The sequence below is a fragment of the Lepidochelys olivacea genome (genome assembly GCF_965140295.1).
Source record: "Lepidochelys olivacea isolate rLepOli2 genome assembly, chromosome: 11".
Taxonomy (NCBI): domain Eukaryota; kingdom Metazoa; phylum Chordata; order Testudines; family Cheloniidae; genus Lepidochelys; species Lepidochelys olivacea.
Genome location: NC_140421.1, coordinates 70,118,672 through 70,133,969, shown reverse-complemented (window position 1 = coordinate 70,133,969; position 15,298 = coordinate 70,118,672). Strand labels below are relative to the sequence as shown.

General features: G+C 44.0%; 1 protein-coding gene and 1 pseudogene across 3 annotated transcripts in view; both read right to left on the bottom strand.

The window, feature by feature from the left end:
• The window catches only part of COL6A3 (collagen type VI alpha 3 chain), a 109,765-nt gene that overhangs the window by 67,939 nt on the left and 26,528 nt on the right, over positions 1–15,298 (bottom strand). Inside the window, exons 2-3 of one of the 2 annotated variants that reach the window (XM_084643471.1) lie at positions 12,119–12,242; positions 4,341–4,943 (exon numbers count right to left, since the gene is read on the bottom strand). In XM_084643471.1, coding sequence (XP_084499597.1) covers positions 4,341–4,943; positions 12,119–12,206 — 691 coding nt within the window. In that variant the 5' untranslated portion in view covers positions 12,207–12,242. The remainder of the gene's footprint in view (positions 1–4,340; positions 4,944–12,118; positions 12,243–15,298) is intronic. The other variant, XM_084643470.1, reaches the window with a different exon arrangement.
• On the bottom strand, positions 9,408–10,589 carry LOC311528092 (collagen alpha-3(VI) chain pseudogene; annotated as a pseudogene). The gene is made up of 2 exons: positions 10,571–10,589; positions 9,408–10,048 (listed from the first exon to the last, which is right to left on the bottom strand). The product of its transcript is annotated as a collagen alpha-3(VI) chain pseudogene (transcript).

Sequence of the window (15,298 nt, the reverse complement as noted above, 5' to 3'; positions counted from 1 at the left end):
TGTTTTGTCATTATAGTTCCCACTTTGCTATTGTTTGTCTGTATAATCTCTGTCTGGTTCTGTGATTGTTTCTGTCTGCTGTATAATTAATTTTGCTGGGTGTAAACTAATTAAGGTGGTGGGATATAATTGGTTACATAATCATGTTACAATATGTTAGGATTGGTTAATTAAATTTCAGTAGAATGATTGGTTAAGGTATACTAAGAATAATACTATATAAATTAGGGGCAAACAGGAAGTAAATTGGGATTCGAAAATAAGGAAAAAGGAACTTGTATTTAAGCTTGCTGGAAGTTCACCCCAATAAACATCGAATTGTTTGCACCTTCGAACTTCAGGTATTGTTACTCTCTGTTCATGCGAGAAGGACCAGGGAAGTGGGAGAGTGAAGGAATAAGCTCTCTAACAACAGCCTCTACTACAGCTCATGGGTGGTAGTAGCAATTCTTCTACGCCATTAGTGTGGTGGGAGGAAATGGCAGTCCTTGAGCCCATCAGCGAGCCCCTGCCTGTTTATTCTGGTGTTCAATAAGACTAGTGTTTGGCCTCATGCCTTTTCTCAGGCAAAAGCCCTACTGGCTTCAAAGACTCCAGCTGGCGTTTTGCTTGACTAAGGACTGCATAACTTGTCCTACGTTAAAGGTTAAAGCCAAGGTTCTGCCCACAACCTGCTCCCAGATGGGAGCAAGCAGGTGAATAGCTTTATTCCTGTGCCCCTGGACCCAAAGTCCAGGCAGCTCATATTAGGGGGATGCAGGAATTCTTACTCCATCTATGCCAGTGGATAATCCAAGTCACAATCTAGTTCTAACTGCCTAGACTTCCCAGTTTAAAAGGATGTTATTAACGTAAGCTGCCAAAGTTAAGCTATTCACATACCATTCATTAGTGGTTTAACCTCAGCCACTTTCCAGAACCTTGAATAGTTTCCAAACCCTTCCAATATTTGTTCCCCCAGCAGCCAGTTTTGCTCCTCATCAGTTTCCCACTGGAGAGGGGTGCCAGGCAAAAAGCCAGAGATTTGGATGTAGGAAGGATGCCAGCTTAATAAAAAGGCTTGTTAAAACACTGATTTGTGTCCTCCAGAAAGATGCCAAAAAATATCCTCTGGGCTTGTGAGAAGCTAGATATCCAAACATGGAGGCCCTGGGTCTTTTTTTTAACTTTATATAGAAGTTAGTGTGAATCATCCAAAGAGTTTGGCAGGCACAAAAGTGACCAATAAGGCATAAGTCTTTGTTAATAAATATGATTGCCATGGTCAAATTATACACTATATTTCCTCATATAACAGGAATGCAGGAACTGCAACCAACCAACCACCCCTCCACCCCACCCCCCCCAAAAAAGCAACCCACTTCACCACCATACCACTTTCAATGGACAAGATTAAGACAAAACCATTTCTTCCTGATTATTTCGGGGAGGTTAGACTCTTAAAGTCTGATCCAGAGACCACTGAAGCCAGTGGAAACACTCCCCCTGATTTCAATGGGCTTTGCATCAGGCCATTAGGACCTGACTCTGAAAAATGACGAGCACTCCTCCAAAGGGCTTCCTCAACTGTGGGAGTTAGGGGCCTAGCTACCTATGACATCTAGGCCTCAGTGCTTCACAGAGGTGTTTAGAACCTTGCAGGAATGAGTTCTCATAGCTTGCGCTGACCTGTAGAATATACAATCTGTACATTGTGGGTAAAATTTCAAAGGCACAAATGGGAATTAGGTGCCCAAATCCCATTGAATTTCAGTGCCTAACTCCCATAGGCACTTTTGAAAATTCCAGTCTCTCCCTCTCTCTCTCCATATATATAGACACACATATATTCCAGTTGTTGTATAATGTTTCAGACTGATACTTCTTCAAATGAGCTGTTCTGTAAATAGAAAATATACAAGTAGAAACAGAATGAACGACAACCCTTGCGGTATTGCGAGGTCTGAACTTTACACTCGTAGCAGTCTCTGAGTAGAATGTTTTAAAAAAAAACTTTCCCATATAAATATCAAAGAACTGGAAAAAAGTTCTAAACTCAGATCCCACAGCTGCAAGGCCCCCATGCACACATGAGCTGTGAACTGGGTCCTTTGGGCTTGATTTTCATGGGTTTTGGAATGGCCGCTTTTAGCTAAACAAGAATAAACTGCCCCAATTAAATTTTGAAACCAGGCCAGATGGTTAGATAAAAAAACTACCATGAGTGAAAATTACATGCATTTACCAATGGATGAATGGAGCCCATGTAGGAAGATAAGGTATTGGGCCAAATTCTGCCCTTGGCTATACCCATGCAACTCCAATGATAGTTCAGAATGTAATTGACCGAAACATTTTGGGATGACGTTTTCAAATGCCTACGCAGTGGGTGAACCATACAAAATGTACCATAGTCCATACTGGCCTTTGGATCCAGAAAGGGTTTCTTGTGTATATCAGCTGGGTAATGACATGTACAAATGTGGGGAAGGATAGCTTGGTGGTTTGATCATTGGCCTGCTAAACCCAGGGTTGTGAGTTCAATCCTTGAGAGGGCCAAAATTGGGGATTGGTTCTGCTTTGAGCAGGGGGTTGGACTAGATGATCTCCTAAGGTCCTGTCCAACCCTGATATTCTATGATTCTATTAAATGGATATCTTCATGTATCCAGAGAGGAGCATCAGCTGAATGGATGCATGCACATTTCGGAAGGCTCACTCAACCACAGGGGGCCTTTGAAAATATGGCACTTCATGTTTATTATGGTAACCATATATTACTGAATTTAACTTAATTAATGCAATTATAAAATGACAGTACTGAGGGATCCTAATTACCTGCATGTTCCAGAAAATTCATGTGTTAAATATTAACTCCAGCACAGGTATGTTTTATTTCAGGGACATGTCACTGGATATATTCACACAGAATATCAGAGTTGGAAGGGACCTCAGGAGGTCATCTCGTCCAACCCTCTGCTCAAAGCAGAACCAATCCCCAATTTTTGCCCCAGATCCCTAAATGGTCCCCTCAAGGATTGAACTCACAAGGCTGGGTTTAGCAGGCCAATGCTCAAACCACTGAGCTATCCCTCCCCCCTTTATGAATTATGTTACAATAACCCAGTTAATGCTGCTGAGTAATAAATAGATTGGTATGTTACTTTAAATCTTCATTGCCATTAAACTGAGAAGGGACACTTCAGTGATTTGCTTTCACTGCCTCCATGTAAAGCTGCAAACCAACTCAGCTACAGTAATTAAGGATAAATTATGCTAATAGGATAGGGATTGCCTCTAAAAATAATTGAGGGTTGCTTTTTTAAAAAAAAATTAAGGTCAATGTAATGGTACCCTCTAATGCAACTTTCTTCCTCATCCCTGTACAGATGGTCTGTACAACATCTGTGTTCTACTTAAGTTGTGCCACTTACGTCTTCCAAATACGGGACTTAAGTAGTGCCTAGGCCTTGAACTAGCCCTTTGCCCAGGAATGAATTTTACCCTTAGGGTAGAAATCTGACATACTAGGGCTGGGCATGAGCTAGGGCTGGTTGACGTTTTCCATCAAAACTTTTTTCAGTGGAAAACTGGTTTTGACTAAATGAAAATGTTTGCCAAAAATTTCTGCTTTCCTCTGAAAATTTCTGCTTTCCTCTGCTTTCCTCTGCCTTGTCAGAAAACCAAAACACTAAAAAAAAGAAAAAAAAATCTGGTCTCTGCTGAAACATTTCAGTTTTCAATTACTGAAAAGAAAAAAAAACATTTTTTGGCTTCTTTGTTTGTTTTTGGTGAAAAATCAACATTTTCAGGAGGGAAAAAAAATTCCAACTAGCTCCCCGCTGAACCCAAATTGGCTCTGAACATCCTCTCACCATAGTAGTTGTTCAAAACCTAGCTCTGGATATGAAAGCTGCACGTTGGGGCCCACCCTACTAGTTACTTCTTAGCTAATGGCTAAGAATGATTAATCCCAATCTGCAGTCATATCATTGTCTATAGCACTGGATAGTCCTCATCTGAATTTTACATCTGTTAACTTCCCTGACCAAATGCCACACTTAAGCCTTCTATTGAAGCTTTATAGCAACATATGTTGTAAGTTTGAATGACACAAGCGTTCTTCAGAGACTGACAAATCAGAGGAGTTCACATCTGGTTTTTTATACCCTGCTTATTTTGTTTAAAACTGCTGTTGTGATAGTATGAGGTCAAAGCATCGCCTGCTGGGCTAATGCGTTTCCTCAAAGTAGCCCAGTGTCTTCTCTTTTCTCTCTCAGAGAACATACCAGAGATGTGTTTTAAACATGCAAGAGGCCATTCATTCAATGAAATACAACATTCTATAAATGCATACATACCTTCTGTAACAAAGGTTGGGGCATTTAACAAAATGAGTCTTTGGGCCACTCCAACAATGTTTGGCAGTAAGAGTTCCTGAAGATCAGCAAGGTTACGAATATCCAGGGCAGTAAATGTGAAGCTTCCATCAGTAGCAATCTGCTGAAGCTCTGCACTGTCAGCATTCAGGACCCCAATACTAAATGAAAATATACTAGCTTGCTTCACTGCTAACACTGCCTCTCGAATATCATCACTAGACTCTCCGCCACTTATCAGCACTAAAACCTGAGGCACGCCTTCCTCTATTCTGCTGCCTCCTGCCCGTGTGAAGTGGTTCTCCACCACAGATTCGAGTGCTGCACCAATGTTAGCTTCCTCACCACCAAGGAAACTAAGTGCCTTCACTGCATTCAGAACATCAGCTTTTGTGGAGTAGCGGTTCAAAGAGAACTCAGTTCTGGGCTGGTCACTATACTGCACCACCCCAATGTGTATCTGCTGAGTTCCAACTGAGAGTCTTTCAATGAAATTTACAAGGAAATCACTTATGGCTGGGAAATTGACACTTCCGATGTTGTTTGATCCATCAATAAGGAAAATAAGGTCAGCAGATTCTTGCGCTTTAAAAAAAGAAATGCAAAAGGTGAAAGCATTAAAACAAGTAATTACATGCAGTTGTACACTGTTCTGACATGTTTCTTTGGAAAACAGTAAGAAACACGAAAATGGGAAAACAAAACACACGTTTATTGAGGACAGTGACATTTGCCTCTTAGTTCTGCATTCTGATTGAATATGAGTTAACAGACCAAATATCTGTTTCATGAGACAAAATAATATTTTGAAAGAATCTAAATTCATTTTTACAGTTAAATACCAGGACAATATTTTTACTGGGGGGAAAACTCTAGAGCTTACAATTTTGTGAAATCTAGATAATTTCTGTGGAAGCGAATTGTCTAAATATTTACAGAAGTTAGGAGACCCAAAAGAACTAAACAGATTTATACATAAACACACATTTGCGCAGTCAGTGGAAATGTGAACATAATTTGTAATCACAGTTAAATTCAGGGGAAGTTATCTCATTGCACTTTTTTCAAGACAAAATGTAACTGCTATGCTGTAAAATTACATTCACAGCTGGTATGCTTTTTTTATATGGAAAGTTTCAGCCTCTATTTGGAAATCTGCTGTGTTGTATGTTTGAAATGTTGGCTGAACATATTGTTTTTTTCACACTGAGTGACCAGTATCTAAAATGTGTTTGTAGAACAACAATAAAGAAGGCCGTACGAGTGACTGTGTATTTCATTTTAGAACGTTATTCTCAGTTGTCCAGTCCATGCACAATATTAGTGGGACAGATTTATCGTTACAGGTACAATAACTATGCAGATAAAGACCACAAATAAATGTGCTTGTATTTGTGGTTTTGTACAAACACAGAACCTTGCATTGGTTACCAATGTAAGTATCTGGTTTTGTATTTTTGCATGACCACTGGATATTCAATCAAATAATGCAGAATCATGTTAAAACAGGCTGATGAAACCAGTCATGACATAATTATCCAACCTTACTTATAACCTGGATGGCCACCAACACCGTACATGAATATGTACATCTAATGAATTATGAATTGGAAAAAGAGGCAGGACCTCTTTTTGTTCAGGACTTACCAAAGCAGACTAAGCATTTCCTAAACAGTCTGTTCTTCCCTCCTTGTGCTCACCAGCGTCAATGGGAGTTGTACAAATGAAGGAAGGGCAGAATATACCCCAAAGTGGACTCGGATGTTTCCACGATACAACTAAGCAATCTTGAAGCCATTAATAAATAACTGACAAGTTGATTTTGGAAATCTTCTTTGACTCTAAGCTTTAAAGCACCTAAGGTGAAATCTTGGTTCTACTGAAGTCAATGGCAAAACTCCCAGTAACTTGGATGGGGTCAGCATTTCACCTCTGGTCTTTGCCAGCAGCCACTTTTGCAAAATACCATCAAATGATGCAACTATGCGATTCGTATGGTACAGTAAAAGGCCCTAGTCCTTTACCTATCTCATGAGCCATTTCAGTCCCCATAAACAATGCCAACAAAAGACCTTAGCTTTGGTTAAGAACGACTAAGGGCTCGGAGATTTAGTCAAAAGCTATGAAAGTCCTTAACTTCTAATTTAATTGATCATTTCAGACTGTGATGTACTCAGCCCACAAAACAATAAAAAAGCAGAGGAAATATCTTGAACAGTACATGGCTTTGTTTATATCTGTTTCATGTGTCCTGGCTCTCTTTTTAATAACGGTATTTAATTTATTGACCGTTGTTTCGATTGTGATCATCATCATAGTATGAGTAGCTCCTGTGCAGGAGGAAACAGGAATACAATGTATGCAAACGTTGGATAATTTGTCATCACTGTAAAAACCTTGTATTTACGAACACACTGATGGAACAAGCCAGTGATGGAGGACAAATGAAAGCATGCTTGTTACACTATTAAGCAAAGAGTGTCAGATTAGACAGACAGCTAAGATTTAATGTAGGCATCAGGGCAAATTCAAGGCTGACTTTCCTATTCACTCTAGTCCACTCTGTGGCTGTCAAAGTTTGTGTTTTCTAGAGTGCAAATACAAGATCTGTTTTTCCTCTTACGCTTCTGGTTCATGTATTATAATGCCCATGGCATTTTTAGGTGGAGAAGATTACAAAAAAGGGCTACATGGAATCACAAGATAAAATGAATGAAAGTCAATTACCAGCTAAATGAATGGCACCAAAGTCAATTACCAGCTAAATGAATGGCACCATAAAGTCATCTTAGACAGATGATCAGCTTGGGCTATGTCCCAATATCATCCAGCATTGATCATCAGCCGCACCATTACTTTTATTATAATTTATATATAGGCTGTGTAAATCACACAGTGACAAAATGCAGCTTATGTACTAATGTTACCTTTCATTTTATTTGTGGAAAAATAACACTCGCCAAAATTATTATTGAAGGGACGTAACCTCAGAAATACTCCTTCACAGAAATAAACATGTATTTTGGGCTTTAAAATATTTTCTTCTATAAAAATGTCCATAAGCCAATAGGGAATTTGATACATTAGTCTGGTTACATGTCAAGATGTTTCATATCACCAGCCCAATCCTCCACACATTAAGGCAATGGCAAAATGCAAATTGTCTTCAATAGGAGTTGGATTTGGCCTTTAGTGGCAAAAATATTGAACTCTCTATAGAGTGCAATCAGAGCGTCAGGTATCACAGTTATTTCATATATTGAAAAAAATCCATTGTCTATAACTGAGAAAGCTTAGCTCACTGATGGAAAAAAGTTTAATTTTCCCATGGATTGCAAATGATCTGTCTATTTGCCCCGTCAAATTCTTAGCAAAACAATAGGCCTGTGCTCACGCATTTTTGTGCAAAGTATCATGCAATGATGGATAGCAACTGGTGGGATTGAAATGAGAGGTTAATTAGACAAGACGGAATGAGTGGATTAATGTTATATCTTGTATATCGCTATTGTCTTACATTACCCAAATGCTATTGATGTTTAGATGGAGTCTCAGGAATAAAACCAAAGGTTTGAACACTCGGCCTTATTATGTGAAATGTACAGTCATTTTCCAACTTCATAATTGCATAAAGAGGCAAAATTGTCTCATTAATTGGCCTGGTTCTGCCCTCACTTGCATCCAGGGCAGCACCGGAGAAGTCAGGGGGGTCCATCTTCTTTTACAAGATGGTCCTACTGCTCTAGCTCTCTACTGCAGCACTGCACAGGGGATTACCAACTTGCCCGCCTTCTTTGATCAGACTGAGCAGAACAGAAGAAAAGCTGCCACTATCCTAGAGTGGGAATGGGAAGTCGAAATTTCTGGAGCCTGGTCTCGCCACAACTGTTACCAAGCAGGGAGCCAACAGGAGGAAGGAGCCATTCTTGCCACATCTGCTCCCAGTGAGGAGCTGGAAGAATAGTCAGAGTTTTTAAAGCTGTAGCACCCTGAGACTGCAAACATGGCCTTCCTGAAGCTTCTTATAGTGATCAGTGCCTCCTGGAAGTGCAGGGATCTTCCCTGCAGTGCAAGGAGACGATCATCTTCCAAAGTGGTCCTCATTTCCTATAGTGAGATTCTGCTTATAGCGAAGTTTTGAGGAGAGAAGATTATCCCCAAACAACTTCATTACAGGCCAGATCCCAACCCTCCTGAAGTCGGTGGAATGGCTCCCATTGGCGCCGATGGGCTTTGAATCAGACAAGATTAGTGTGATCCATTGTATTTCACAAACTGAATTATCTAGATACATTTGATGCCCGTAGGACTAGTTCCCGGCCCCACTGAAGACAGTGACAGTCTCCCCACTGACTTCAATGAGTTTTGGAGCAGGCTCTTGTGGGGCAATATTTCTACGGCTGCCGTTACTGCTGCAGGCCTTTATTTCACATTGCAGTAGCAGCTTGGGAACTAATATGCTGGGACTATCTTCCAACTGGGCAGCGTATAGGGTGTGTGCCTCTTTTAGTGCATTTATATCCATAGATATCCAATGGTGGATATTAGGGGCTAGATGTAAAGATCCTTAAAGTCAAGCTGCTACTAAGTTGTATTTCTTACAAAAATCCCTAAACCTGTGTTCTGTTAATGAATGCACAAAAATGACTACCGGAGGGATTTCTGCAGTTGTTTGCATTATTAAGCCCATTCATCTGGAATAAAATTTTCCTACAGATGAGGCTGCCAGTGAGTCCTGCAATCAGCTCCATGCAAGCAGGCTGACCTTTGTGCCCATGGGGATTGGATCACAGGATCAGGGCCTGCATTAGGAAGCATGATGCTTTTTTCATATCGCTGACTCACTGACCTAGACAATGCTTGATTTAATAATCTGGCAGGGAGGACAGTGTATTTTGCAAACAGTGACAGGCTTTTACTCTACGATTTGCTTGGAAACCTTTGTTTTTAAACCTTTGAACATCCATCTCTGTTCTCCCCTACAAAGGCTTTAAACAGTGCAATACCAGCAATTACCATACTTATCTCAAGGATCCGTACGGCAATGTCTCAGCACAGCAGTTTGCCATTACCTGTGACGTCTTTAATCACTCCTTTTGCTCCAGCCATTTCTGGAGTCAGAGATGAACAAACACTTGCCACTAAGTCTCCTACTATGGCGTGGAGAGCAGTAATATTCTCTAGGTTGAAAAGGTGCGTATCTCGGGGTTCACTCACTACTTCCTTTAATTCCCCTTCCATTGCATCCTGCACTCCAATTGCAAACACGTTTACATCAGCAGACTTAAGGACAGATGATGGCAGAGCGACATCATCCTGGGATCGTCCGTCCGTTAACACTATAATAATCTGGGGGACGCCATCACTTGCTCTGCTTCCAGCAGCTTTAGTGAGATGGTTTTGGATTAGGTATTCTAATCCTTTTCCAGTCTTGGTGCCTCCCCCCAGATAAGGCATGTTCGAAATATGGGACAGGACATCTTGGTTAGAGTGATACGTATTTAACTGGAACTCTGTGTGTGGGTTTCCGCTGAACTGGACCAGGGCAAAACGAAAATCATTTCCTCCCACAGCTAAAGATTTTACAACATCATACAGAAACTCCCGAACAAGTTGGAAATGTTCCTTTCCAATGCTCCAAGAGGAATCCACTAGAAATATTATATCACCAGCAGCAACGATTTTGACATCTTTAAAAAAACAGATTGGTTTAGGATTTTCTACAGGTCAGCTGAATAAGTCCATGATGCCCAAACCCTTCCTCAGACTTGGCCTATTTTGCATTATCAAATGAAGCCCCCTATTCCCCGTATAACCTGGAGCAAGACAAAAGGATCATTTGAAGCTAGACTGTGAATCGCCCTGTGCAGGGGCACCAGGAGGGGAAAAGATGTAAAACGCCATCCTCCACTCCACCTGCACAGGGGCTCATCCCAGACCTGGCATTCCCAAAGCACCAGGGTGAGAAATTATGACATTTAGCATGGGAAGCAGCATGCATTGCTGCCCCTTCTGCACTGCAGGAGCATGATACTTATCTCTGGGACAATTCCCCTATGCACTCTCTCTGGAGTGGCATGACTCCTCCCGTCTCCTTACTGTGGGCTGTGGTGAAAGGTCCTGGTCCACTGATGCAAAAGCATGTGATTAGTTTCATTGACCCAGATCCTCCAAGGTATTTAGGTGCCTAACTCACATAGGCACCTAACTACCTTTGATGATCTGGGCCATTGAGGTCAACGGGACTACTCATGAGCTTAAAGTCACACACATGCTTCAGTGCTTTGCAGGATCCAGGCCTAAAGCCACCTTTTAGCCTTTTGTTATTAAAGGATCAAAGTTCCACTAAATAATTCCTGGAGCATGGTTTTTTAGCACCAGGAAATCTTTTCTGCTAGTCAAAATACAGGCTTAGTTATTAAGTAATGTTAATATACATGAGTATTGCTTGCAAGCAATTTATGCTCTATGACCCAAACAATGTAACCTTTGCTTGGACAAGGAGATTCTTGCTAGTGTCAATTAGGACTAAGGTGCAGAATTGGCCTCTGTATACTGGGTTCCCAGTGTTTTCTACTCCCAGTGAACTCCTATTAAACTAGTTACAACCCAAAAGATGCTATTAGATCTCTTCAGAAAACTAAAGAAGCTTTCTGCATGGTAATGCAGACAGTGGTCATCAGTGACAACAGCTGGAAGTTGGTGTTCTTTTCATTACAGCATTCCATTTTTCTTCCCATGCTTTTGGTCATATAAGGCAGGGGTGGGCAAACTATGGCCCACGGGCCGGATCCGGCCCCTCAGGGCTTTGGATCTGGCCTGCGGGATTGCCACCCCATGGCGCCACGGGCCCCACGCCGCTCCAGGAAGCAGCCAGCACCATGTCCCTGCAGCCCCTAGGGGAGGGGCGGGGGCAGAGGGCTCCGTGTGCTGCTTTTGCCTATGGGTATCTCCCCCGGAGCTCCCATGGGCTAGGAACGGGGAACCGCGGCCAGTGGGAGCTTTGGGGGAGGTACCCACAGACGAGCAGTGCGCGGAGCCCTCTGCCTCCCCTCCCCCAGGGGCCATAGGGACATGGTGTCGGCCGCTTCCCAGAGTGGTGTGGGGCCAGGGCCAGGGCAGGCAGGCACGGAGTGTGCCCTGGCTCCGGTGAGCACTGCTTCCACCCTGGAGCAGCTCCAGGTAACCAGTGCCAGGCCGGAGCCTGAACCCCTCCTGCACCCCAACCCCCTTCCCTGAGCCCCCTCATACATCCCGCACCCCTCCTCTGCTCCAACCCCTTGCCCTGAGCCCCTTCCTCCTCACCACACCCTCTCACATACCCCAACCCCCTGCCCCGGCCCTGCATGCAATTTCCCCACCCAGATGTGGCCCTTGGGCCAAAAAGTTTGCCCACCCCTGTTATAAGGAATGCAAAGTACCTTTGCCAAGGAGCATAGACAATACATAGAGTGGCAATCCAGTAGATGTAAATGCTCCACTTGCAACACAAAGCAACATCAGACTGACACCATTTGCTCTTTACATGCTTAGGATAACTTGAGAGCCCTCTCCGGCATGTCTATGACTTGGCATTCAGGCTGACTGACTTGTGAGGAACTGATAAGCATCTACTATGCTCGGACTAACTCTCAGTCAAAAACATTGATAGGTCATAATATATTTTCAACATGCACATTTTAAAACCGTCCACAAACACAACAGGAAATATCATCCCCATTTTGAAAATGATAAACCCTCTAAAGATGCCGGAGCCTTACCTCCCTGTTGCTGAGCATCAACCATACAACAGCCTGAGAGCATGAGGCAAAAGACTGCCGCTAGCGGCAAATGCCGATGTCTCCTCATTTTTTGTTGTGTTTTTCACAGCACCAAATGTGTGACCTAAACAGGAAGAGAGAGATGATCAGTGTAAACTGCATTCTCACACCAGAACTCACCACTGCTTACGATACAGTGTTAGGGCCATATGTATGGCCTCAGACCCATGCTCTCCCCGGTGCAACTCCCCCACCCCCATGTCAATGGATTAAGGATTTTATAGCCCCCCCACCCTCATTACTAAATACCATAAACCCCTCTCCTGTTATTAATGTTTCACTGAGAACTCACGCTGGCTCCTGCTAGAGGTCTGTGGGTGAAAAGATAACGTAACCGGAACAAATTCTCTTCTCAGTTATGGTGAAATGTAGTTGGACCAAATACAGCACTGGCATCAGAACACGTAATGCCCTCTGATTTCAATGGGAGCTCTGCTTGGTTATGCCAGGGCTGAATTTGGCCCCCTGCCTTCAATAGGATTCCACTTGGGTAGCTGGGAAGAAGATTTGTCCCGTAACAGGTTACGCTCAGCTCTTGATGGCATTTGTTCTGTCCCATTTCCCAATGTTTTCTGGGGGGTTTGTAGCATCACGTAAGTAAAACAGTACTTGGATGTGTTCTGCCAGCGTTGCTGATGCACAAATTATGATGTGTTTTGGCATGATAAGTCATTTAAAAGATGGAAGTGGGTATTGACAGGCAAAAACCAGGTGTGTGAATTTCAAAAGAGAAACAATCAGCATTCACTAAATGGGAAATGGCAATCTGGTAAGGAAAACATTTTCACATGAGCAGAAGATACCACAAATAGTGGGAAACCGACAAGGCTGCATAGTTGAAGTTTGGCGGAGCAATGATCAGAGCACATTCATACATAAGGGCTAGATCATGCCTCCAGGCCCCAGCCCGTAAGAAGGGATGGTGCATTGCTGCTCTGTTACAGGAAACACACAGTCCCCCACTTTTGTCCTCCATGCTCCATGGAATAGTAACTTATTCATGGCCTATACAGCAACAAATTCCTGCTCTCCTTCCCCAGGCACTGGTTAGCAATGCAGGCCAGTGCACTGAGGAAGCAGAGTTTGGCATGACTCCATCCATGCCCCACCTCTCCCTTCCTGCTCACTTCTGTGCACCTGGACCGAAAGCCGGGGTAGCCAACATAGGGGCATAAAGGAGTTTCTTATTCATCCTGGCAACCCTGCCAGACGTACCGCCTAACCCACAATCTAGCCCTAAATGAAAAGGAAAGAGCAGAGAGACACAGGTACCCTCCTGGCTCCCATAGATGGATGTACTGTCATAGGAAACCAGCTGGAGCAGAAAACATTTCCATAAAACTTGGCAGCAATGGCCAGATCCTCAGCTGATGCAAAGCAGCATGCTCCACTGATGTCAACAGAGCTATGCCAGTAAATGCCAGCTGGGCATCTCACTGTGGCGTCTCACTCTTTCTTTTCTACAACTGGTGACATGTGCCTGTCACCAATAGAAGATTGTGAGCTCCCCGGGGAGGAGATGCCTTTTTGTTGGGTGTGTACGTACAGCACCTCGCCATGATCAGGGCTCCTAAGTACTGCTGCAACACAAATAAGAAATAATAATAATAATTAGGTCCAGGAACATCCTTTATAAAAGAGAGTTCAGCATAACTGAAGCATAAAACAATTCAAAAAGGCCCAAAGCAAACTATATTATGTCCTGGCCATATCTAGGCCAAGATGCTTCCAAGTCCAAGAGGAAAATGGCTGTGCCTTTGTTGTTATTATGCATTACTTATTACAGTAGTAATTAGTGACCAACCAAGACGAGGGTCCGTTGCGCCAGGCACTGTACAACGGTAAATCAGGAAACAATCCCTGCCCCAAAGACCCTGCAATCTAAATAGCCAAGACAGGCAATGGGTAGGGGAAGGGCTAGAGCACCTAAGCAGAGTGACCAGAGTGATGATAGGCCAATAGTATGTTAGCACCAGCTTCTTTTAACATGTTTTGGGTGGGTGTGAGGGGTGAACAATGGGTTACCAGGAGGGAGAGTTCAATTAGCCCACCTGGCTGCTCCTGGAGGACATGTCAGGTTTGATTGGTATAATTTCAGCCCTGTGGCCTTCTTCAAACGGCCTTCCCCAAACCCTGTCCAGAGAGCAGCAACTGCCCACCTCCTCTCTCCTAGGTTTCTCTGTCCTGGGTCCCTCTCCTGGACCATCCCTGCAGCTTTCACTTCCTCCTTTTGTGAAGAACACCCAGTGCCGTTAGGGACCCAGGACAGAGAAATTTAGGAGAGAGGAGGTGGGCAGTTGCTGCTCTCTGGACAGGGCTTGGGGAAGGCAGTCTGAAGAAGGCCACAGGGCTGAAATTATTCCCTGTGGTGGGCCCTGGAGAGGGGGCAAGGCGTGGAGGGAATCCTGAGGGGTCAGTGTTCCTGCAGCGAAAGGAGGAGCTGGGAGAACCCAGGGAGAAGCCAGAGGCCTGGGAACCAGAAGAGAGGCTGTAGTAAGTACAGGATAGAGGGAAGCAGCACAAAGGGCTTGGACATTGGAAGTGGCCCAGATAAACAGCATGTCTGCAAGAGTTGCTTAATACAGGGTCCTTGGGCTGGACCCCAAAGCAGAGGGTGGGCCTGGGTTCCCCTACCAGCCCCAAAGACAGGGTCTACACGCCTAAGATAAGAAGTATTGAGTCCAGAGTGGGGCTGAAGACTGAGCCTCAAGGGCGGGTGGAGGAATAGCCCTAAAGGGGGCAAATGGATCTTTTCTGTTGGGCCTTTTAGTTGGACTTTTGTTATCCCGGAAGGGGTGTGTCTAAAATGTGACCTGGCTGGAGGGTGAACTGCGAGACAAGACGGACCCACCATGGGACCGGAGCGACTGTCAGCAGGGGGCGCCGGAGGAGGCCCAACCCAGGGCTCACACCTGCAGCGAGTGCAGCATCCCCGGGGGAGCCATGCTGGGAGCAGCTTAGTAGAGCAGAAGGGCAAAGGGAGGGCGAGGGAGAAGATGGAGGGGAGTGTGGCAGGCAGGTGGAATGAGGCCGAGGGGAAGAGACTGTGAGGGAAGAGGGCAGGATGGGCTGGAGCAAGCAGCCAATCAGCAGAGGGAAGAGACTGTCCAGTCAAAACCA